This window comes from Equus caballus, chromosome 2, assembly GCF_041296265.1.
Source record: "Equus caballus isolate H_3958 breed thoroughbred chromosome 2, TB-T2T, whole genome shotgun sequence".
NCBI lineage: Eukaryota > Metazoa > Chordata > Mammalia > Perissodactyla > Equidae > Equus > Equus caballus.
In genome coordinates, this window is record NC_091685.1 from 58,486,589 (window position 1) to 58,511,033 (window position 24,445).

The 24,445-nt window shown below is 52.4% G+C and overlaps 1 protein-coding gene across 10 annotated transcripts in view; it reads left to right on the plus strand.

Moving 5' to 3' along the window:
- Positions 1-24,107, plus strand: part of SLC25A37 (solute carrier family 25 member 37) — a 37,194-nt gene extending 13,087 nt beyond the window's left edge. For 4 of the 10 annotated variants that reach the window (XM_001493024.6, XM_070256129.1, XM_070256118.1 and 1 more), the window contains exons 2-4: positions 18,811-19,039; positions 21,027-21,083; positions 22,923-24,107. In XM_001493024.6, the coding sequence (XP_001493074.1) occupies positions 18,811-19,039; positions 21,027-21,083; positions 22,923-23,443 (807 nt within the window). In that variant the 3' untranslated portion in view covers positions 23,444-24,107. Of the gene's footprint in view, positions 1-386; positions 485-18,810; positions 19,740-21,026; positions 21,084-22,922 lie in introns of those variants that run through there. The other 6 variants (XM_023636170.2, XM_070256169.1, XM_070256140.1 and 3 more) reach the window with 5 other exon arrangements.
- The last annotated feature ends 338 nt before the right edge of the window (positions 24,108-24,445 follow it).

Consider the following 24,445-nt stretch of genomic DNA (forward strand, 5'->3'; position numbering starts at 1 on the left):
TCAGGGCTCTCATCGGGTGGGGTCAGGGAAGGGCCCCTTGAGGAAATCGTATCTCAATATCCCTGTCTAGACCGAAGGAGACCTAGATGTTAGAACAAAGCCATGGGATTCTCTCCATCCCCTAGAATGTCATGAGCTGGTCCCTGAGGTGCCTGGTGAGTCTCAGGACATCTGCACTCCTGACACACTAATTTTGGGGTTGTGCTCTGAGCCTTCTGACTGTGGTATCAGCTGAGAAAGTTTCTGTGGTTTGGGGTCACCCCACCGGGGCCTCCAGGTGGGACCTACCCCCGTGTTCTGAAATTTCTTCTTCTTCTTCTCCCCACTGTTCTGAAATTTTAATTCCCTATTTGGCCACCAAGCGACTGCCTGGTGGCTTGCAGGGAAGCCCAGCCTCCTCCCTGGGTGGGAGCTTGCACTGCAGAGCTCAGGACCGGAGGAGGGCGGGAATGAAGAGGAAGGGAGGAGAGCTGTCATATCAGAGGTATTTCTGCTCATAATTGGTTTATAATTAATGGATGGCATTAGTGGCAAGTGCCAGCTGGAGCAGCGGCCAGATAACTGGCTAAAAATTAAATACAGTCATGTGATTGTGGAGGTTTAGGGTTTGCCTGAGTGACCTTTACTGGCCCAGGTCGCAGTTTGTAGGGTGACGAGAGGGACTTGACAAACAGTATAGGTGACCACTGTGCTTTCAGAAGGACAGAGATCTCTCTCGAGCCCCGTAGAACTGGGACCTGTTCTTGACATCAGATTCGTGTGTCATTCCTTGTCTCTTGTTAAAGGCAGCTGTGTAGCTGAGCACGTTTCCTGTCCTCTCTTCCCTCAGCCTCTCCCTCTCCTCAGGATCCCCTGTAGAGCAGAGGGCTCAGTTTCTGGCGCTTGGCCGTCAGCCACCTGCTGATTTTGACAAAGGGCCTGAAACTGGGCTCTGGAGGGGTTTTCTCCCGGCGTCTGTATTAGTCCAGGGTTTAGACAGAAGCTCCTGGATCTCGAAGCTTCTGGAAACTGAGATTTCTCTCTCCAAAAGGCCAATCTAGTGACGTGGGCAAGAACTGGCCAAGCCCAAGGCCAGCCCTCTGTTTCTGTGTCTGTGGATCCCCTGGCACAGGAGGTCTTTGTTACTAAATCTGTTTGCTGGGTGTTTTGAAGGAGGACATGTGTGGGCCTTTTTCAATGTCACTAGACAATGCTGAGCTGTTACCCAGAAAAAACAGTGGGGATAGAAGCAGACATTTGATCTGGTTGAAGTTAACACTGTGGAGAATGCCCTGTCCGGGGAGAGGGGTTGTCATCAAGAGAGTTAAAAACCTAAAGTGTGAGTGAGACTAGAGAGCTCTCTTAGAGTGTAATTGTGTTTGCAATTTTTTTTCCCCTTGAATCCTGGCTTCTCAGACCATCCCCGAATTAACGTCCATGTATTTATGCAGGCCGGGGAGGTGAAGAGCTCAATGAACTTGCTTAGAAAATTACTGATGATGTATAATTAGCCCTTAGAGTGTCAAGAGTATCAGCTTCAGAAATGACTTTCCATTGTAAAAACAACATAACAAGGAAAAATTGACAAGTTGAAATGACTCTTGGCTTCCAAAAAACTCTTTCAACTTTCAGAAGGAGTTGAAACTGGTCTGTCACGAGGGGCCCCTCTCGGTGATTTTTCTGACGGCAGCAGGTCCCTTCATCCTTGGGGTTGGCGCCGTTCCCTCCGCGGACTTCCGAGAGTGAGCAGCTGATGCTGCTTGCCCTGACCTTGGATGGAGAATTCTCGCTTCAGCATAGATACAGAGAACAGATGGGTGGGTACTAGAGGTCAGAGGGGCGGGAGGAGCAGGAAAGGGGGAAAAGGACACATGTACGGTGACGGATGGAAACTAGACTTTTGGTGGTGAACACAATGGAGTCTGTCCAGATGTGGAAATATAATGATGTACACCTGAAATTTATATAGTAGTATAAACCGAGGTGACCTCAGTAAGGAAAAAAAGAGTTCTCGTTTTAAACTTCCCTTGAGAGTCTCTTTCAAGGGTCTTTTGTATTTTCTGATATTCCAATCATAAGAAAGTTTCTGAAATTCTTTCAGACCCTAAAAACCGAAAGTTACTACGAAGCTGGACTTCTACCAGAAGCTGCTTTAAATTGAAAACAGATTTCTGATCTCTGTCAAGCTGAGTTTAAGGCACAGGGGAGCTTTGTCAGCCCAGGACAGGCCACTCAGGGCATTCTTGAGTGAGGAGGGCAGGGAGCGAGACATGGAGAATCGGGCAAAAGTGGAATCTTTCTGAGTGTGTGCATGTGTAATGTTTGTATTTGCGTTTTAGGATGAATTGTACTTCGCTCAGGTGACCAGAGGCCCACTGACTGAGTGGCCCTGGGAAAACAATTTACAGATCTGAGGTTTGGTTTTTTCGACTGTAAAATGGCAAGACGGAGTTAAAACGAAATGGTCTCTTAGGAGGCTTCCAGTTCTAACATTTCTGCTCCTTCTGTCTGGGGGGCAGTCTAACTCTTGGGCACCCTCTTTGACATTGAATGTGAAGTATAGACTGACGAGCTCTTCTGCCTTGAGGAGGAAGCTGGGAAGACCCCCGCCCTGGAGTTGTACCCGGGGGGCTAAGGAGCAGGGAGAGGAGCAACCCCTGATATGCTGTTTGGGGCTCCTGTATCCCAAGTGCCTGCCTAGAAATCATAGTTTGTTTAATTTACTTGAAACCTCCAACCACAACACTTAAAGACTGCAGACTGCTCATTCAGGCAATTCCAGAAATGCAGAATGGCCACAGCCCCCCCGGCCCTGGAATCAAGGGGAGACGTGTAGCAGATGCTTCTGCAAGGCCCTGTTTATAGCTCTCTGACTCCTTCCTGCCAGGGACCTTTGACAAGTTCACTACCAGGAAGCTGAGTCATCCAGGGGTCAGCCCACGTGGCCAGGGTCACCCTGCGTTGCCAGCAGCACAGATTGGGTTAGCCCAGATGGCCAGAGCGTTTTGGGGAGCATTGGTGGGCATGCTGGGGTGAGGGGAGCTGCTCCTCACTTTGGGAGGCTCATGGTGGCAGGACACCATGACTCCCCATGGTCTGCACTCCCTTTAGATTTCACAGTGAGAAAGATTCTCTTCCTCCATTCATTCACCTCACTTCCCATGCCCGATTCTTCTCCTTTGTTCACAAATCCAAGGCAGGAGGTCAGGACTAAGCAGCATGAAACACAGCATGAAGGATAAAAACGACGCTCCTGGGCCACGGTTTCCAGGGCTCAGCACGGGCTCTGTGTCCTTTCACCTCTTTCCAGACTCATCTCCTTGTGCTCAAGAGGCTGCCAGTGACACGACCCTTCTCAGGGCCTTGGTCCACATCCCACCTGCCCCTCCCTGCGCCCCCAGGCAGCCCTCCGCTCCTATGCTCCACCTCCCTGTGCCCCCAGGCAGCCCTCCGCTCTTATGCTCCACCTCCCTGCGCCCCCAGGCAGCCCTCCGCTCCTATGTTCCACCTCCCTGCGCCCCCAGGCAGCCCTCCGCTCCTATGTTCCACCTCCCTGCGCCCCCAGGCAGCCCTCCGCTCCTGTGCTCCACCTCCCTGCGCCCCCAGGCAGCCCTCCGCTCCTGTGCTCCACCTCCCTGCGCCCCCAGGCAGCCCTTTCTGCTATGCTTCACTTCCCTGGCGCCCCCAACCTTCGGGTCTCCGCTTCACAGTTGCTTGCAGGACCCCTCCTCAAATATAAATCAGGTCCCTTGCCTTTGCTCTTGTAGCACTTTCACCTTTTACTCTGCTTCGTGGCCTGTAGAGTCTGTAATTGTTTCTTTGTGTGACTTTTGGTTTACTCTTTCTCTCCCATACTAGACTCTAAACTCCTTGAAGGCAGCGGCTCTTTGCCTGCTCTGCCCAACCCAGCCCCCCGGCGGTGCAGTGACATCCGTGTAGGAGGCAGGATGTTTTGGTACAACCCTCTTGTTTTACCAACTTGAGGCTACCGCAGTCTGGCCACTCACTTGCATCCCTGGCACCAATCTCCTTCCCTCGCTTCTGGAAACCCTGCTCATCAGATGACAGTTTAAATCAGACCCCTGAGCTCACTGTTTCCAGGATGCGGGTTTTAGGCCCAGGAAGACTTACCCATGATTGAAGGTTCCTGCCATTCTCTTAGGCATCCAGTAAAACTGAAAAATGACTCCCCTAAAAGCTTATGGTATAGTTTGTACATGCAAACATTTCTACGTGTGAATGGATTCTGGAGGCTGAAAGGTGTCTCCAGGATGTTTCCCGTGGGGTCTTTCCCCCAAGGCCCTTAGAACATCTAGCCTGGTGTTGCTGGTACTTTGTCATCTTTCTCTGTTATTGTTTGCTGTGAAGGTGTGTGAAGACAGCCAGAGAATGTCCCCTCCAGCTGTGACCTGGCCCCATGTACACATAGATCATCCAGCATTATGGAGATAATTTGATAGTGGCGTTTGTGGGACATCGGGCTTCCGTAACATCCCAGAAATTTACCCTGGACATCTGCTTAGACCTCTAGCGTCCCCTGAACTGGAGCCTGCTCTGGTGGGGCTTGTACCCTCGGCTGTTACCTATGTGGCAGCCCCCAGAGAATGGTGAGGCGCATCATGCTGTGGGACACAGATCCATCCATAGGCAGCAGAGAGGGCATGTGGGGCTTAAAGCGCCTGCTGTGTGTGTGCCTAGGGGGAAATTTGGTGTGTCTCTGAGTCCTCGACAGACAGTCGGTCACCGAGTGTCTGTTTTAGTGAAAGCACCGTGCTGGGTGCTGAGATCACAGAAGGGTGAGGCTGTGCCTCCCTGGTGTTCCTCTGTGACTTTGATGGGAGACAGGCGTGCAGACATATCACCTGATATAATTACAAGTAGAGGAATGAGCAACAGAAGGCTGGCGACAGGGTGCTTTGGAAGGTCTTTTTTTCCTGTGGATAATAGGCTAATAGCCGGTGTGCTTTAGAAGGTGTGGCCTCTGTGAAGGGCGTGGAAGCTGCTCTTGCAGAAGCTGGCAGGACCACACTTGACTTGAGAACTGTGCACAGGGCTTCTGAGGTGCCCGGCTCCCTGGGCCTGTCCAGGGTGGATCCCAGGAGAGCTGTCACCAGCAGTGCTGGGCCCCCCCACTCCCTGGCCCTGATGGCAAGGGCAGCGCCTTGGAGCTCCTGGCATCGTCACCTGGTCTCTCTCAGACGAATATTTGGCTGGTTTTCGGCAGCTACCTCCAGCCCCGAGCAGTGGCGGTGCAGTATCTTTTGGGGTGGCCCAGGCCAGCGTGTCCTGGAAAGGGAAGCGCTGCCCCGTTGGCGCCACGGGCCAGCATGGGGGAAAGGATGAGGATTCAGACTCTGCATCTTAAGCATTTCTGCCTTCCTTTGCCTTCCATCCACGAGCGCCGGGGCTGACCTTCCTTCCAGGGTGCTTCCTTCCAAGGCAGGCTCTGAGCCAGGGATGTTGCTGTGTCCAGGGGATTATGCTGTGCATTCGAGACCCCTGGCTGCCTTCTCCAAAAACAGACAAACAAAAAACTGCTATCTCAGGTGTTAAAGGAAATCTCAGGCAATTATTTGATTGTGACAGGTTTTCAGACTATGAAATGCATGCGGAGCAAGCTGTTGATTAGATTTAGGACTTTCTTTTACTTGTAAAATATACGTAACATAAAACTTGCCGTCTTAACCTTTTTAATGTGTACAGCTCAGTAGTGTTAAGGATGTTTACATTGTCATGCAACCGATCTCCAGAACTTTTTTCATCTTCTCAAACTGAACTTCTATTCCCATTAAACAACTGCCATTCTCCCCTCCCCCAGCCCCCACCACCAACATTCCACTTTCTGTCTCTGTGGACTTGACTCTTCTAGGTACCTCACATGAGGGGAATCCTACAGTATTGTCTGTTTGTGACTGCCTTATTGCGTATGTCCTCGAGGTCCATCCATGTTATGGAATATGTCAGAATTTCCTTCCTTTTTTTAAGGCTGAATAATAGTCCGTTGTATGGATATACCACATTTTGTTTATCCGTTTATCCATCGGTGGACATTGGGTTGCTTCCACCTTTTGGCCATTGTGAATAACGCTGCCATGCACATGGCCGTGCAGATATCTCTTTGGGACCCTACTTTCAATTCTTTGCATGTAAACCCAGCAGTGGGATTGCTGGATCATATGGTAATTCTATTTTTAATTCTTTTAGGAACTTCCATACTGTTTTCTGTGGGTGCGGCACCATTTTACACTCTTGTCAGCGGTGCACAGGGCTCCAATTTCTCCTGGAGTCCTTTTTTCTTATACAGGCGTTTTTAAGCTGCAAGTAGGCTTGATGTCTAGTAATGTGGATTTACCTCACCTCAAATAAAACTCACCCACACACATTTGTTTTTCAAAGGACTCTTTACAGGTTTCATAGATTTAGAGTGTTAGAGACCAAAAAGCACCTCCTTAGAGACAATCTATTACCTCTACTTACTCATTCCACAAATATTTGCAATTGTAGTAGATCAGTAAACAAAACAGAAGAATTCTGTGCCCCCCCCCCCCCGGGTTTCCCTGCTGGCAGGCCTTCCACCGTTCGTGTCACTGCCCAGCCAGGTGAAGCGGTTGCTTGGAGTTCCTTAGGGCCTTGGTCGGTGGCAGAGCTGCACGGGAGTTTAGGTTTCTGACTCTTGGGACAGGACTCTCTCTGCCTGTCACACTCACGTTTAGGTGCACATCTTGGGGGACCGCCCTATTTGGGAAAGTGGGAAACATCGGTGCCCCACAGTGCCACAAGGACTTAGCCCCCAGAATCTGAGGGAGCTGAGAACCTGCCCACACCCACAGGTGGGGAGCCAAGGCCTGCAGGGTGACTGGAGCATGGGGGCTGCAGGACCCACAAAGGGCTCCCCGTGCCCGGTCCTGCAGCTCCACTGGGCCCCATCTGTCGATCTCCCGACGGTTCAGAGGGTAGCGAGACCCTTCAGCAGTCGGGAGGGCCTTTTCCACCTCGTGGTGACCTCGCAGGAATGGGTGCCCGGCAGCAGTGTCAGGGGACCTTGGTGCTTAAGGCCCCTGCCTGGCCCGGCCCGGACTTCAGCACCAGTTCAAGGTCTCCAGAGCTGCCCGTGGCCCTGAGCAGCCCGGCCATGAGTGAGCTTCCGGAGGCACTTTCCTGTGGGACGCTTTGCGCCCATGTAAACCGACACTAGGGATTTTTCCTGACCCCTCTCCCTGTGCAATTTCCCTGTGTTACATAATCAGGATTAATGTAAGCAGCCGGGCCCATTCATTTAGAAATGGCGAGGCAAGAAAGGTGAATGTGGAAGTTGGGGGAGGAGGGACAGAGTCCCCTGGCTGTCCTGGCCTCCAGCTCTTCTGTTAGGAGGGCCGACAGTGCTGCAGGCCATCGGGCTCAGTGGGCAGTGGTTGCCCCTGGGCTTGTGCCCAACCAGCGCGGCTCCTCGGGGCGTCCCCCTCCGAGGGAATGTGACTTTTATGAAGCAATTAGAGTAAAAATGACATCTTCCAAGGAATTCACTGTTTATCCAAAAAAAGCATAAATGAAAGCACGAGCAGCTGTACACCAGACCCCCCCAGGGTCTTGCCCTTCCTCTTTCCTTTAATCCTTGCAGAGGCTTTAGGAGGTAGGTGCTACCACAACCCTATTACACGTGGACGTGGAGGGATCGAGGAACTCACCGAGGGAAGCTGGGGTTTAGACCCCGGGGGTGGGGAGCCCGGGGCCTCTTCTGCTGGCCACTGTGGGTGTGGACCCCCTGGAACCTGGAAGGGCCCCTCACGTTGTTGAGCCTCTTTCTGGCCAGAGGGCATTGGGGTGAGGTTTCATTCCTGTCCTTTCTCATGAGCGCGTGTGAGCTGTGGCCTGGAGTCCCCCACCCCTGTGCCCGGCGGCTGGTAGGTTACCTCTGGGTCCTGGGGCCTCTTGTGGTTGCGACCCACCCTATTCTGTAGTGTCACAATTCACTTCAAACCCAGAATGAGACCCTGGGTGCCAAACAGCCCTGGGTGCGATGAAGCTAGCTTTGGCGGTGGTTTTTCAGGAGGTCTCGGAACCGTTTGTATGGACACAGGTGGTGGTTTAGGGAGCTTACTGAGCCCTTCTAAAGGTAACTGCAGTGAGGATCAACAGGTACTGAGCGCCTGCGGTGCTGTCCTGGGTGACTGACAGGCACCTCGGCTCAGGAAGCCTGTGAGACAGGGCTTTTCAGCTGAGGGAACCAAAGGGCCGCACAGTGCAGTCGCTTCCCAACTGCCCACAGCTCAGAAACAGAGCGGATCTCCACGTGAGCTGGGGCAGGACAGGCGCCACCTTTGCGCCTTGGCGCCTAATAACCGCGTCTGGCATGGAGTAGAAGCCCAGTATGTAATTGTTGAGTGAATGGATGAACCTCAAACCCCAGGGGCTGTCTGAGCATCAGTGGGTGGTTCAATGAGTTTCCTTTGAGATTCTGTGATAGGGATTTTCAGCAAAATATGGTTGAAGGATGGTCAGATGAGCGGGGCCTGGGAGTCGGAGCACTGGCCCGTCCTGGGCAATGGTTGACCAGCTCTGGGAGCTTGGGCAGGTCACATAAGTGTCTCCTCATTAGCAAAACAAAGTCGGGAGGGCTGACTGGGTGGCAGAACTCTGAAATCAAACCAAAGCCCACAGGGAGCCCCACCATCAAAAGAGGTGAGAGTGAGCTGCGGGCTGGAGCAGACAGCAGGGGCCAGCTGCCGTGAGCAGAACCTGTGAACGTGCGTCGGGGCCTGGATTCTGTTCCTCTCCTGCACACGGCAGGTATGCTGGTGCTCTGCGGTGCCTTCATGTGCTTCCGTGTGGACTCGTGTATTAAGTTTGTTCTCCTATGTGGCATTATGATGTTTCAGTCAGATTACCTATATGCCAGGAAAGAAGACGCTTGAGAATGAGGTGTTTCTCCAGTTTTGCCTCTGACATCTTGTCTTTACTTGTAGGTGGGGTCTTTATAAATCCATGACATAGACAAGGCTCCTGAGTCAGGGGAGGCCCTGGGAGGCCAGGTTACCAGCAGTGAGTTAAATTTTTTCTAAAAGCAACCTGACCTTGGAATATTCAGCTTGAACCTTTGGATACCTAAGGAGTGACAGGCTTTGATCCATCAGATGTCGCTCCCGCCCACGGCCTGGCTGCTGCGTGAATGGGTCAGTCTCTTCAAGGAGGGAAAGAATGGATTCGTATCGAACCAACCACTATTCCCAGTTCCGTCTGGGACCAGTGGCCAGGCTGATGGCCAGGATTGGGAAACCCTGAGGCTGTGTGACCCCCATGAGGCTGACCTCGTGACTGGCTGAAAGTGCCCGCCTGCAGGCAGGATGGAGGCAGAGCCCTCGGGAGCTGCGCGCCTGAGCCAGCGAGGACTTAGGTGACTTTGACGTGGTCAGGGCCACTCCCTCTTCAAAGAGGCGAGGCACCTAGGGGGTGGTGCACACGTGACTTAGCGTGGTCAAGAAGCATAGCACATCAGAGACGGGAGGCAAGTTAGGAATCACCTCCCGTCCTTTCCGGTCGCCTTTTTGTGAGACGCTGTGTAGCCTTGTGGTTATACCGGCCTGGGCTCTGGAGCCAGACCGCCTGTACTCTGTGACCTTGGGGCAAGTTGTTTAGCCTCTCTGTGCCTCAGTTTCTTCATTTGTAAAATGGGGATAATTGGTTACTAATATTACTGTTTTAATTAATTGTTTTGTGAATAGAGGCTTTGGGGCTTAGAGAAGTAAGTTGACTTGCCTAATGCCACACAGCCCTTAATGCAGACGTGGGACTAGAACAGAGGACCCCAGCCCCTTGCTCGTCTCACTTCCTCCAGGCAGGGTGGGTAGGAATGATGGGTGGTTCAGGCTCCCTCCAGCCCAGGCTTCTGCCGCTCTCTGTGTCTCCTGGTGAGGTCTTCAGTCCCACGCATGAAATCCCAGCCCTGTTACCTGGACTCTTGGGAATTTGCCCACTTGTGGAACAGAAATAATTTTTGGTTGGGCCGCAAACTGGGTGTTCTGAGTGTGTCCTGGGTACATTGGGGCTGAGCCAGGCACAGATTCTTGCGTCCCTCTCTCCCTCTGCTGGAGAATTTTCTAGAGAAGGGGAGGAGTGATCAGATTTGGCTCCTAGGATAAAGGAATGTGGGATGACGTCCTTTGAGCCATAGGCAAGGCGGTGAGCTGCTGCCCACGGGTGGGGAGGGAGACCTCAGTGGCATGTGGTGTTGTAGTGGCCTTGCAAGTGGCCACAGCTTCAGAGAGAGGGGCCAGCCTGTCAGGAGACCTGGTCGGGACGGCTTCTGTCATGTGGGCCTGCCGCCTTCTCCCACATGCAGGAGATGCCATCGGTCTTTGTAGCTGCCATCGTCATGTGCAGTATGTAACCACGGAAAACGCTTCACTGTAAATTCCAAACCCCTTAGCAAGCTCCTCAGGGCCTCCCGTCGTCCAGCCCCAACCTGCCCTTCTCCCAGCAGATGGTCATTGATCTTCTCCTGTTCAGCCGCCGTCCCAGGTCTGCGGCTACCTCTCCATCCGTACCTTACCTCTGCATTCCCTGTGCACAGACCCTCCAGCCGACACCCTCCTCCATTTCCCAGACCCGCTGACCGTCACAGCCACAGTCACAGTCCTCAGCCAGGACCCACCAGCACAGTCACACCCTTCAGCCAGAATTGGCCTCTTGTGCTGCCTGCCCTGCTTGCTTTTTTTTTCCCCCCAAAGTAACACATGTATGTCGTCAAAAACCAAATGTTACCAAGGGATTGTAATGACAGCCTCATTTCCTATTGAAGGATTGTCCCTCTTTCAGGTGCAGCTCAGATGGCTCCTCTTCCACCACCCTTTCCGGGTTGGACGTGACCTACGTCTGACTCCTCACACTGTGGCCTGTCCCAGGAGAAGTGGTGTTTGGTGCTGTGGCTTCTCCCCTGGGAGGCCGAGGAACTTGGTTTCAGATGTCCTGGTGGAATTTGTATTTTCTACCCCATTCTTTGTGGAGGCTCTTCACTTATAGTCTTTTTGTCCCTGGAAACAGCAGTGCCCGGTGAAGCACACCCTGTAATGGGCCCTGGCGGTTTCAGGATTGCGTCTGCAGAGTATGCATGATTGGCGGCGCGGATTCTTTACAGGCCAGGCCCCGCACCTCAGAGGCGACAGGTGACCAGGAATGCCGGAGTGTGGCTGCTCTGTTCGGAAGGGCGAATGTGACTTTTCTGAAAATGTGGGCCGTAAGTGAGAAGGTGGAATGGCCTGGATGGTTAGTTCTCACATACGTGAGCCGCGTCCTCCCACCCTCCTCCAGCGTCAGGGCGACCGACAACCGAGGCAGGTCTGGGGCTTCCTGTGGGTGGGACGGGGAAACAGACACGGGCATGACGCAGCTGGAGGTGTTTCCACCCTTCCTCTCCATTCTGTACAGCTTTTCGGACGGGTCTCCAGTAAGCTGGCGCTTTTCCTTGCTCTGAACGAGTGGTTCTCACCGGGCTTTCAGAAGGCATGTGCTGGAATCTCGGAGCACCGCCCCACCGCGTGATTCTCAGCTAGAATCATTCGACCAACAGCCACCCCTCTTTTGGGGAGGCACGGACTCATTTTGAGGAGTCATTTTTCTCTTGCTGATTCCTAAACTTTGAGGATCAAATTTTCTTTTTGATTAAAAAAAGAGAGAGAGACAAAGTGTATTCTCTTTGTGTACACATTTTTGCCAATTTGGGAGATGTAAAAAGCCACGATTTGGAATTTTGAACTTGCGAGTAAACTTGGATGTGCCTCGGCATGCTGTGAACAGCATCCTTCCCCTGAGAGAATTGTCTGCATTGCTCTGTTCCTGGTTACTGAGTGCGTGTGAGAATGACACTGGATGGTGTCCTTCTGCGTCCTTTTTGGTGATTCCTGTGTGTGTTTCCAAGGGCCAGGGTGTGACTGTTGGAGCGCCATTAGGAGTCCATCGTCTGTATCACACAATAAGGGCGCAGATTCTGAGTCAGAACGCTGGTGGTTTTGAACTCGTGGAGCGCTGAGAGTTTTACTGCGCGTGGTCCTCCTTGATGTGGTTTGGGTTTCTTTGTGAGTTGTGCGTGCCTCCTAAGGATCCTGGAAGGTGAGACAGGGTTTCCAAGCCCTCGATGAGGCCTGTGGCTTTGCTCCGGAAAACAGTCCTTTCCCCTACAAAGCACTGTGCCAAAAAGCCTCTCCCTCCTGGCCTGCTGCTGGGTCCGTGGGTGGCGTCTCAGCGTGCCCAGCCGCATGGGCACCCAAGTGGTTGTGGACAGGAGTCGCAGCGTCAGCAGCAGGCCCCAGTGCATCGGGCACATAGTGCCGTGGATGGGCTGTGGGAAGAAATGGGGGAGCTGCCGGCAGAGGGCTGAAGAGTGGGCTTGTGCCCGTGGGGGGTGGCTGTGGGGCTTGGAAAATTGGGAGGGGGCTGGGGTTGGGCCCTGCAGTTTGGCTTAGGCATTTTCCTGTGGTTCGGCTTAGTGACTGTCAGTTCTACTTGGAAACAGTTGGCAGACGGGGTAGAATTAAACGTACCAATTTGCTTTCTAATTCTGAAGCAGACTCTGGGCAGCAGATGCTAACATTATTTGGCATTTTCCTAGCACTTTCTCAGTGCCTGAGCCTTATTTCCTTTCTCTGGGAGAAAGTCTGGGACGGAGATTCCTGGCCAGCCTCCTGGGCACAGCCCTGGTCCCTCGGTGGGAGCTGTGCCCACCCATCGTGTTGTGATGTTGGTGTTCCCACCAAGACCTGGCAGCCCACATGCCCTGATCCTATTCCCGTCTCCCCACTGTGCCTGCCTCTGTGTGGGAGCGTGACAGAGGCTTTTCAGCAAACGGGTAGATTTCACATTATCTGCTCCTGGTCCTGGAAGGAAGGGCCACCTGTACTTTCACAACATGGGAAGGTTTTAGTTATTACTAGTTTCTTATTTTGAGAAATTGAGAAAGGAGGGGTGGGAATCCGCAGCTGTGTCCAGGTCAGGTGGGAGGACATGGCCGAGTGATGCCTCAGGGGCTTGGCCAGGCTGGGCTGTCCCCTGCAGGGTCCTCAGGGAGGTCTGCAGTGTCCCTGCCAGGCTTGGCTTGCTCTCTTCGCTTTCCTTCTCTAGTCCCGGCCCAGATCCATGATGCCTGGTCTCTGTGATCTTGGCCAAGTCGCCTTTCTGCCTGAAACGGCAGGGGCTGAGCTCGCTGCGCCCTCTGCCCAGGGCCTGGGGCTCCTGTCACGTGATCCTGCGAGCTGACCCGGACAGAGCACACAGTTTCCACTTTCTCTCCATCCTCCTCTCAGCGAGGGAACAGGCCAACAAGGCAGGCTTGCCCTGTTTCGTCGTCTTAGGGGGGAGTTTGAGTAAGGGGCTCGACCCCTCCATTCAGGCCTTGCTGGGGGTTGATGGAGCTGGTTCAGAGCAAATACGGAATTTGTGTCATTGCTATGGAGCCTCCGCTAGAATCGCGTTCTCGAGCTGGAGGGGACTTGCTTGGGTCACACAGTGAGGGGCAGAACCAGGCCTGAGACCCTGGTCTCCTGATTTGGGGGCCAAGGCATTCTCTCCCTCCTCCCCTTTGAGAACAACAGCAGTTTCGCAAGAAGGTGTGGAGTGACCCTCTCTCATGACACGCAGCCGGGGGCTCACCCTGCTTATTGGCCACTCTTCTCAGGCCTGGTCTTCCTGGCTGTTCGTTGCTGACGGCTCTCTGCAGGGGCTGCCCCAGTGGTCCTCTGACACCTCGAGCCGATCCTTCACATCCTGCTTCCTGGGTCCCCGTCGGCTGCAGCTGTGTTTTCTCCGGTGTTCTGCAAGGTGTAACTGGCTGTTCGGTCAGGCAAGGCTTCTGTAGCCAAAGACAAAGGTTTAAGAAGTGCAGAGTCAGCAGAGTTCAACAGGCCGCTTCCCAAGGCCTCCCCAGGGCCGTTGATACGCTAATGTGCATTGTGAATTTCCAAGAGTGGAGAATTAAAATGCATAGAGTGGGAGTTTATTATAAAGGAGCAGGAGAACCATGCAGCTAGTCTGTGCGCGGGAACTGAAACCCAGGACAGGAAAGGCGGGTTGTGAAATTCTGTCTCCGTTTTTTTGTCTTTTTCCATCTCTGCCCTCTCTCTGTGTATCCTAATTCATTCATTTTCTTTTTCCTTCTCTCCACCCTCATACCCTGACTTGTTTTTTAAATTGTGGTAAAATACACTTAACAACAGATGTACCATCCTAACCATTTTTACGTGTACGGTCAGTAGCATTAAGCACATTCATATTGTTGTGCATCCATCACCTCCATCCCTTCACAGAACTCTCCATCCCGCAAAACTGAAGATGGAATATTCTCCAGCAAAAATCCACATTTTGTTTATTTATCCCTTCATCCTGTGAGGGACCCTTGGGTCGTTTCCGCTCATCTCCTAAATTTTTCTCCTTCTCTCATCCACAGTTAGATAGAGGATGCCCACTGCTTACTTGCACGTTTTACAGGCAGTCGCCGAGAAAGAAAGGAGAGGCTGAGTTGGTTGTCTCCTCTCTGTCCCGGCCGCTTCTGCCTCCCCTCTTGCCTGGCCGCCTTCGCTTCTCTCAGCTTCTCCTGTGAGGAAGCTTCCGTGACCCCGATGGTCGGGACCACTCTGTCCTGCTCTCCGAGTTCCTTTCTGACACCCAGCGTGGCCCATGTCGTTCTCAGTTCTCTCACACTTTCCTTGTTTCTCTCCCCCTCAACTTTTCCTTTCTGTCTCCTGGCGCCCGGCCCAAGTGGGGTCTCCCCACAGGCAGGTTGGAGAAATGAAAGTACCCTAGGACTGAAGAGGCTCTGGCCCAAAACTTGGCCCCTGTGGCTGTCGTGGCCAGAGGAGGCTTCACTGGGTCCTCCTCTGCGCTCTTGGGCCACTTGCCTCTGTTCTGGGTGCGAGTCATTAAATGTGGCCTGCCCTTGAGACGACCCCAAAGCCAGAAAAGTCACCCATGTGCAGAGATGCCCAGTAGTCCTTTTCTCTTCCGTGGGAGGACAGTGCCTTTTGTTCAGTAATATTTACTCCACTTGCCTCACCTCTAATTTAAAAAAGGGAGACATGGGGGCCAGCCCTGTGGCTGAGTGGTTAAGTTCACGTGCTCTGCTTCAGCAGCCCAGGGTCTTGCCAGTTGGGATCCTGGGTCCGGACATGGCACCACTCATCAAGCCATGCCGAGGCGGCGTCCCACATGCCACAACTAGAAGGACCCACAACTAGAATATACAACTATGTCCCGGGGGGCTTTGGGGAGAAGAAGAAAGAAAATAAAAGAAGATTGGCAACAGATGTTAGCTCAGGTGCCAATCTTTTAAAAAAAAATAAAAAGGGAGAGGTGAGCAATCAGTCCCACATTTCCCCTGTAAGCCGACGTGAGCAGCTTTGTAAAGGAGACCACCTGATGCCCTCACATGTCCAAAGGGTGGGTAGAGGGGGTCCCTATTGACTGCCGGCCGAGTCAGGCGTTTCCCACAGTTATCGCACTCCTGCCAGCCGCTCTCTGTGGATTATTCCACGCCCCAAGATTAAGGAACTTGCTCGAGGTCCCAGAGCTGAAATTCAGACCGATGACATCAGCTTGGCTGGCTCTGAAGCCTTGGCAGCATGTCCCCGCTGTTCCTGCCTCTGCCCGCTCCGCATGCACCTCCCTCCCCCAGCACCCCCTCTCTCCTCCTCAGGAGCCAAGGCTGGATGGAGATTGTTACTAGAAAGTGCTGGGGCTGCAAGGGGCCTCTAGGTAGTGGTTCTCCAAACTGAGATGATAGGAATCATCTGGAGAATTAAAAAAACATTTGAATCAATACATGTTGGGGTGGTACTGGGCTACATAAACACTTCCCAGGTGATTCTGATGATCAGCCACTGTTCTGATCCCCCCCTTCATTTTCCAGTTGAGGACACTGGGGACCAGTGAGTTGGGATGCCGTAGCCAAGGCCACGTGGCCCTGTTGCAGCCTGCCTCAGGTCCGTAGTCCAGGCTCTCGGCTCCTTGCTCTGGGGCCTGGGTGTTCTCTCGCACTGCCGCCTCTGCTTGCGAGGCGCTCTTTCATTTCTGCCCGTCTGGACCCAACGAAGGCCTTCACCACAGGTGGTCCTGTCTCCCCAGGCTGGAAACCAGCAAGGAGGAGGCGGAGGCAGGTGGGCTTCCCTCTGGGAGTGGGGCCAGCAGGAGCCGCCCCTTATTGACAGCCCAAGGAGGGCTCTCCTGCGGCTCAGCAGATCCCAGCCTGGGCTTGAGAAATGCAGCGACACAGGGACTTCTATCAAGAGGGAGAGATCTAGACAAGAGGGGAGGCGGGGACAGGTGCCAGGAATGCATGCTCCCATTTAGGGGAGGTGAAGTAAGATACGTAGTATCCTTCACCCTGGTTGGTATCCTAAATTGCACGTGTCTGTTCATCGATTCACTCGACAGCTATTTACTGGGCCCCCACTGCGAGTTAGACGCTTAACAGGCACTGGCGATCTGCTGTGCACGAGGCATACGCAGCCCCGCCTGCACAGACTGAGCGTCTGCAAGGCTGGTCGTATAGAGAACCGGATTCCTTAGCCCCTTGGTGAATCCTTTCATTGTTAGTGAGTGATGGTCATAGACAGGTAATGGCATTTTCTTTTCTCAGCCATTCTCTCGAAGGAGGAAACTAAAGCTTAGAGAGGTTCCCCGTCCTCCCCAGGGTCACGCTGGGAGTGATGGAGCTGAGTTCACCTGGTGCTCTGGTGAGAAAGCCCGCGTGCGGGACTTCCCTGCTGCCCGCCCACTGCCTCGTGCTCCTGCTTCTGGTCAGGCGCAATCAGAGGAAAAAGCCGGGTGCCATACGAAGCTTTGTTTGCTCCCACAGTTGAGCGATTTCAAATAACTTGTGGAACGTAGTGCTCGAGACCCTCTGCCGTCCCCAAGGAAGCCGTCGCCTCTCCCACATCGAGCGCCTTGCCTTTGAGCACGTGGCTGGGCCAGCAGCCGCTTGCCCCTCCTCGCTGGGTCTCGCTTGCTGCTGCTGCACGCTGTGATTACGCCGCCTGAGATCTGTTGAGAAGGGTTAGAATAGAAAACACGGAACCAAAAGGTGCAGGCCCTGAGCCCAGCCCCCGGCGCTCCCCGAATGTGGGCCCAGGCATCTGGCGGCGGCCTGGGGCCGGGCCAGGGCATTTTCACCCGTTTGAGGTAGAAAAAAGGGTAAAGCAGTGAGTTTTTAATAAAGCTAAATTTAATCTAAAGAACAGTTTTATAATCAGAAGTAGTTGTCTTTGCCTTTTTTTAAGCATTAACAGTGTCCTCTCTTTTAGGAAATCTTGATTGTAATAGAAGGTGATAGTGACTATTGCTTATATTGTTGTTGTTTTACGTCCTTTCTTAGCAAAATGAAAAGTTGTCAGTGGTGTGCCCGTTTTCTTTGTGGTGTCACTGGCTGGGGAGATCTGAAAGTGACCGGTAATTAGGTTGTTGGTTTTCACGCTCTTCCTCTGGGCCTGGATTCCTGGGGGCAGTTTTCTGCCATGTGGAATGAGAGGAGGGCCTGAGCCCTTCACCCCATTTCCAAGCAGAGAAGCCCTTCTTAAATTCTGTGTCGTGGTTTTCTGGGAGATTTTGTTTGGAGAGAAAAGGATGTCCCTGCCAGAGCTTGGAGGCTGACCCTCCAGTCTGCGTGTGTGTTGGGGGCGGGGAGTGGAGGAGCAAATGCTGCTGCTTTTGCAGGGCTGAGCCAGCGCTGGTACTAGTGCATCTACTGTGCTAGTCAGGGTTCCTCAGAGAAACAGAGCCAACAGGGGGTGTGTATATGTGTGTGTATGTGAATTGGCTCACGCAGTCGTGGAAGCTGGCAAGTCTGAAGTCTGCAGGGCAGGCTGGCTGGAGACCCAGGGAAGAGTTGATGTTGCAGCTCAAGTGCAAAGACTGTCTGGAGACAGAATTCTTTCTTCCTTGGGTGACATCAGTTTTTTTTCTCTTCATACCTTTGACTGATTAGATGAGGCCCACCCACACCATGGAGGGTAATCTGCTTTACTCACAGTCCACTGATTTAAACATTAATCTCATCTGAAACATACCTTCACAGCCACATCTAGACTACAGTTTGACCATAGTTGGAGCCAGTGTGAGTACGGTGGCCTTGCCAGGTTGACACATAAGATTAATGATCACACTTGCTCAAGTGCCTGGGAGCACAGTAGGATCACAGAGTGGGGAGAGCTGGGTCTCCGCCTCAAGGAGGCAGGACTATACATAGGGAGAAGTTCAGAACAAGACCATTTATATGGAAGCGCTAACTTGTAAAGACAAAGTGGAAAAAGTATTCAGAGGAGATGAAGGGGTGAGGGCTGGAGGACTTGGGGGAAATTTCATGGTACGGCTCAACAGGAGCTGTCAGAGCCTGGACGCCTCCACTAGGTCAGGGTGCAGAAGACTTCAGAGCCAGAATGGGAACCACCGGGTAATAATACTACTCACATTTGACTGGGCCTCTGAGTTTATTAAGAATCTCCACACCCGTTGTTTCATTTGATGCTCGCGACAATCCTGTATTTTTAATTGAAGCTCTCAAGGCCCAGAGAGGTTGAGGGACTCATCAGAGGTCACACAGCTTGCCAGTGGCAGGGCACGTCTTCCTACTCCCGATCCTGCCCCCACTCGTTCCCCCTTTTGCTGGGTATGATGAAGTCCTTGTGAAGGTGTGTCTGTGGGGGAGGGAGGACTCCAGGAGGGAGAGAGTAAATGTTTTCTTTATGAAGAAATGTGAAACTGAAAATGGACTGTTCCCTCTCTCCGGGTCTTCCTTTCCCTCCTTACCATCCTCGTTAACTGCCATTCTCTTCTTGTTTTCTCGCCTTCTCCCAGACACGAATGCAGAGTCTGAATCCAGATCCCAAAGCCCAGTACACGAATGTCTATGGAGCCCTCAAGAAGATCACGCGGACCGAAGGCTTCTGGAGGCCCTTGCGAGGCCTCAACGTGATGGTGGTGGGTGCAGGCCCGGCCCACGCCATGTATTTTGCCTGCTATGAAAACATGAAAAGGACTTTAAATGACGTTTTCCGCCACCAAGGAAACAGCCACCTAGCCAACGGTATTTGAAAGCGTTTGTCTGGAGTTAGAAAGTTCTCTCCTTCAACAGACCCTTCCCCAGGGTTCTCCTCCCTGGGACCCAGCAGCCTGACGCCGCGTCTCCGCCACGCTTGCTTACGAATAAAGAACTCTAGAGTTGTGTGTGCACACACACCAGACACACGCACACACACACACACGCTTCTTTCCATTCCCCTCCTTCGCTTTCTGAAGCCTGGGGAAAATCAGTGACAGAGGTGTTTCAGTTTTCATTGTTGTGTGGGTTTTTCGTTTCGTTCTTTTAAACGTTCAAAGGCAAGTAAAGATCAGATCTAGGAGAAAACCCTGAATAGAAACAAAACTTTTGAATGCTGGATTCAAAAAAAAAAAAAGCTATCTGGACAGCTTCTTTGAGACTATTTAAAAACTGGTTCAACAGGTCTCTACAACGTCAAGATCTAACTAAGCTTGAAAAGGTCAAGAAGTTTTATGGCTGACAAAGGATTTGCTCCAGCGCAGACGGCCTTTCCCACCTTAAGCTTCTGGGGGCCCAGGGCCTCCGCCCGCCCCTCCTCCGTTTGTCTGAGTGGCAGCTCTGCGAGCAAGGGCTGACAGCGTTTCCTTTCTTGTTTGGCGGGAGCAGGCGGGCTGGGGGCTGGAGTTGTGGGCAGCTCTTGCGTAGGCCTGTCTTACCGGCCCGAGCGCTTATTCTCGCCTCTCCTGTGGGTTTGGCTTTTGTTGGTTTTTGTTTGGGTGTGAATGGGGCTATGGATAGCAGTGTAAGGTGTACTTATCTTAACAAAATTGCTTTTCAACAGTGGAGAGGTAGATGTGACCAGCAGCAACGTTTTCCCCTTCTTTCTGTTCTACTCACAACCAAAAAAGTCCCTTCTGTCAGCAGACCTGGTAATGATAACTCCACCTGGCTGGTTTGTAGACATTTGTTTTGCCTTTTAAAAACTGGCCGTTAGTTGTATCTGTTGACGCGGTCACTAAGAGCCAGGCTGTCCCCGAGTCTGTGCCTCGGGCCTTCCTTTTGCTGGAACTCCTTGGTCGCTGCAGCCCTTGAAAGCGGGTTGACGGAACCCAGTTTATGCCGAGTTCCGCCCAGCGCTGTTCCGGCATCATCGTGCTGTGTGCTGTGGTTGCGTGTTGACCTTTCTGGGGATGATGCTAAGCGTGTGGAGGAGGGCGGGGGATAGAAGTGCATTTCTGAAGGCTTCTCCTGGTGTTCCTCCTCCCTTCCACCTTCCTGCCGGCGCCTTAGTTACTGGGCACTGTCAGCTGCAGAGGGAGGAAACCCCAAGCCAAACGCAAAATTGCAGGCCTGAGTCAGGCGTTTGAAGTTCCTGGGGTTTTTCTTTTTTAGTTATTTTATGGAGGCCACATTGGTTTACAACACTGTGTAAATTTCCTGGTTCTTGGAGCCCGGCCCTTCGGATGAGACCCTCGGACGGGGTCGGCCGTCCCCGAGACAGGTCCTAGCTTTGCAGACTTACCTGGGAGTGTACCACGTGCAGAGCTTCCTGGTGTGCTCTTCCCTTGCCTGTTTTCTTAAAAATGCCTGGATTTTATTAAGGAATTTTCTTACAGATTGCTTTTCAGACCTTTTCTCCTCTCGGCCATTTACGTGCAATCCTCCCCTTTGGCCCAGTTTAAGGGCGGAGTGAGTTAATCTGTAGACAGAGTGAAAAATCTAGACGGTGGAAAAAGCCACCACGTGTGGTTTCTGGGTGCCATGCAGTGTGAGCAGGTCTACCCTTTCCCCAGGTTGACTCCCAGAGAGAAAATGAGGCTTCTGCAAGATTGAAGTGTGGGTAATTGTGCCCCTTTTTATCTGGCGTTGCCAGGATCTCTAGAGTTTTGAGCATCAGTGCTCCCCTGGGTGGAGTTGATAGTGAACGTTGCTTCTTAGAAAGCTGTGTCCGGGGTTCCGTCTGATTTGGGTTCCAGGAACTTCCTTGGAATACCTTGTCCCGGAGGGTAATTTTCTGGAGTTTCTTTTGCAGGGATAGCTGGGAGTATGGCCACCCTGCTCCACGATGCAGTAATGAATCCAGCAGAAGGTAATGTTTCATGGTCCCAGGGAGTGGCAGCAGGGGCTGTGCGAACGGGCAGGGAAAGAGGGGCGGGTGGGGAGACAGAAGGTCCGGCAAGGGGCCTGCTGGCTAAGGAGGATGTTTTCCTCCGCATTAGTAAAGGTGTCACGACGGGACGGGAGCCTCTGAGCTTCTGGTACTCCTGTTCTCAGGAACAGCTACTCAGAGTGTGATCCGCGGGCCAGCGGCGTCAGCATCTCCTGAGAGCATGCTAGAAAAGCTTATTCTTAGGCCCCACCCCAGGCCTACTGAATCACAATCTCTGGGGTTGGAGATGAGGAATCTGTTTTAAAAGCTCTCCTGGTGACTCTTTTGCATGCTTTTGCACTAGTCTAACACATACACTCACACATGCACGCACACACACACCACTCCGGCCCTTGTTAACCTTTATCAACCCTAGACAAATTTAGGGGGAGTCTGCCAAAGGCCATTTGTTAGGGCTCAGGTTCAATTTGCTCTTTTAAAAGAAATTTGCAATTATTATGAAAATTCCAAACTCATGCAAAAATAGAGAGAGGAGTATTCTGAACCCCCATCGCTCTACTTCATGAACGAACATTTGGCCGGTTTGTTTTAGCGTCTCCTCCCGCGATTTTTTCTTTTGAATTTTGAGAGCATTCTAAAACAATTCTTAGCTGTGCAGACTTCAGCTCTGTCTGCTTTTTCTATATCCTGGTGTCGTTGGCCAACTTGGGTCTCAGAGGTGAGGGCCTTTTGGACCAGGTACTGGGCGTCCTTTCAGCTGGGTTACCCTCTCTGAGAGGTGGGACCTTTCTCCCCATCTGACGATGGCCCCTTTCCAGAAGGGAGAACCAGAGGTAAAAATTCCAACATTTTAAGCCTGTGTTATGTTAGTCTGTTTTTGTCCTTTAAGGTGAAAATTGTCTACTTGCTGTAGCTGCCCCCTGTGCCCTGGCAGACAGGGGACTTGTCCTGACCTTCAGGGACAGGGCGAAACAGGTTGGGAGGTGGCTGCTTTGGTGCATGTTCAAGGCGACTCAGACAGGGACCTGGTCAGTGACCAGTCAGTAAGCCCATGTCAACTGGGCAAGAATTTGTTTCTGTTTTTTTTTAAGGAGAAAAAAGTGAGGTTCAACTCCCCCCCTTCTTCTTGACATTATATTGATTTAAGGACTTTATTTCTTTAAAAGTAAAGAAAAGCACACTGTGCGTGTTCATTTCACAGTGCATGGGGACGATTAAAACTCTAAGTGTAAGGGACCCCAGTTGGCCCTCGTTTGCCTCAGGTCCTCTGAACGAAGCCCGGTTCTTCATTGGACTTTGTCATTGAACTTGGGCTGACATGATTCTAGTGTCTCTTCCGAGGGTACTGTGACACAGAAGCTAAGAACACTGTCAGAGGTGCAGAGCACTGAGAGTGAGAGATGGGAGCACGCGTCCAGTAGGCAGGTTGGGAGGGAGCAGGGCAGGGAGGCGTGGTTTAGACTGGCGGCGCCTGCGATGCCCAGGCAGCCAGGCTCTGGGGATCGGATCAGTGAGTCTAGTCTGAAGTGGCCCCTGGTTTAGAGCACCTTAGATGAGATGCAGGCAGGAGAAACTTGAGGAAATAGCCCCTTCCTGGCACGGGATCCTGGAGCCCCATGCGTAAACGGGGTTTCCGGAGCTGGCCTCTGGTTTCTCAGGCTGGGGCTGTGTGTGCTAGCTCTCTGGGCCTTGTGACCAGTGTGTCTAAACTTACTTGTTTCTCTTTATGGCTTGGCTTCCCTTTCACTCCGACCCGGGGTGGGGCCAAACCCAACCAACTGGCCCTGACTGCCGCCTGGCCTGCTGCGCCCGCAACAGTCGTGAAGCAGCGCATGCAGATGTACAACTCGCCGCACCGGTCGGCCCTCAGCTGCATCCGGACGGTGTGGAGGACTGAGGGCTGGGGGGCCTTCTACCGGAGTTACAGCACGCAGCTGACCATGAACATTCCCTTCCAGTCCATCCACTTCATCACCTACGAGTTCCTGCAGGAGCAGGTCAACCCTCACCGGGTCTACAACCCGCAGTCCCACATCATCTCAGGTGGGCTGGCCGGGGCCCTTGCCGCGGCCGCCACCACCCCGCTGGACGTCTGTAAGACCCTCCTCAACACTCAGGAGAACATGGCCCTCAACCTGGCCAACATCAGCGGCCGGCTGTCGGGCATGGCCAACGCTTTCCGCACGGTGTACCGGCTCAACGGCCTGCCCGGCTACTTCAAAGGCATGCGAGCGCGTGTCATCCACCAGATGCCCTCCACGGCCATCTCCTGGTCGGTCTATGAGTTTTTTAAGTACTTCCTCACCAAGCGCAAGCTGGAGAATCGAACTCCATACTAAAGGAACAGGCTGTGGGGAGCGATGCCCGAATCTTATTTTTAGAAGGCTTTCCCTGCCTGCTTCCATCCCTGCCCTCACACTGAGATTATTGTTGCACGGTGTTCGCAGGGTGGGCCTCCCGCCCGACGCCTTAGAGAGAGGAAAGGAGGGACAGCCGCTTACCGGGAGGCCAGGGGCAGTCCACAGGGACATCCGAGGTGGTGGTAGGTGGGGAGAGACCTTGGAAGGGGAACGAGAAATTGCTTTTTCTCTTCGTCCCCCAAGAGGTATGTAGCATTTCTGCTTCACTGGAGCAGTTTCCTGCCCTGGAATTGTAGATCACACAGAAGGGAAGAAAATGAGCAGTGACCGAAAACATTAAAGAAAAAGAAAATCATGTATATAAAAGTTGCCGTACACAGTCTAAAATAGATGGATAATGTTTATCCTTTATTTTTCTATGTAGAAGTTTTTGGATTTGTGTGTATGCCTGTGCGTGTGTATAAATAAGTGTTACAGCTGGGAATGTAAAGCTGTTTTTTTAAAAAAATAGAGGGCTGAAGTCTTCCATTGGGTTATATAAAAAGGGCACCGAAGTACTAAATTGCTGAAAGTGGCCTAAAATTGTGTTGAGCCCCCAAATGGAAGTTTCACTTGAATGTAAAATAATAAAATATAAAGTTTATATTTTGAATTTCTTTTTTCATGGGGGAAGAAAAGGTACGTTGAAAAACAGTCAAAATAATGATGTATTACTTCCAGCTACATTTCTTTTCTTTTACTCAATCAGTCACCTTCATGTGCCTTCTCCCTTTGCCTTCCCTAAAAACTCCAGGACTAAAGACCTGGCCCTGAGGCGTTTTCTCTTGCTGAATGCATGCACACACGCACACAGACCCCGCGGTAGGGTGGTTTTCACCTGACAACAGTGGTCCCCAGTAGAATTGGGATGGCTCGTCTTACACCTGCTGAGACCTCGCCTTCCCTTGCTGTGAGTGGCGTGAATATGTGCCCCTTGGGCCG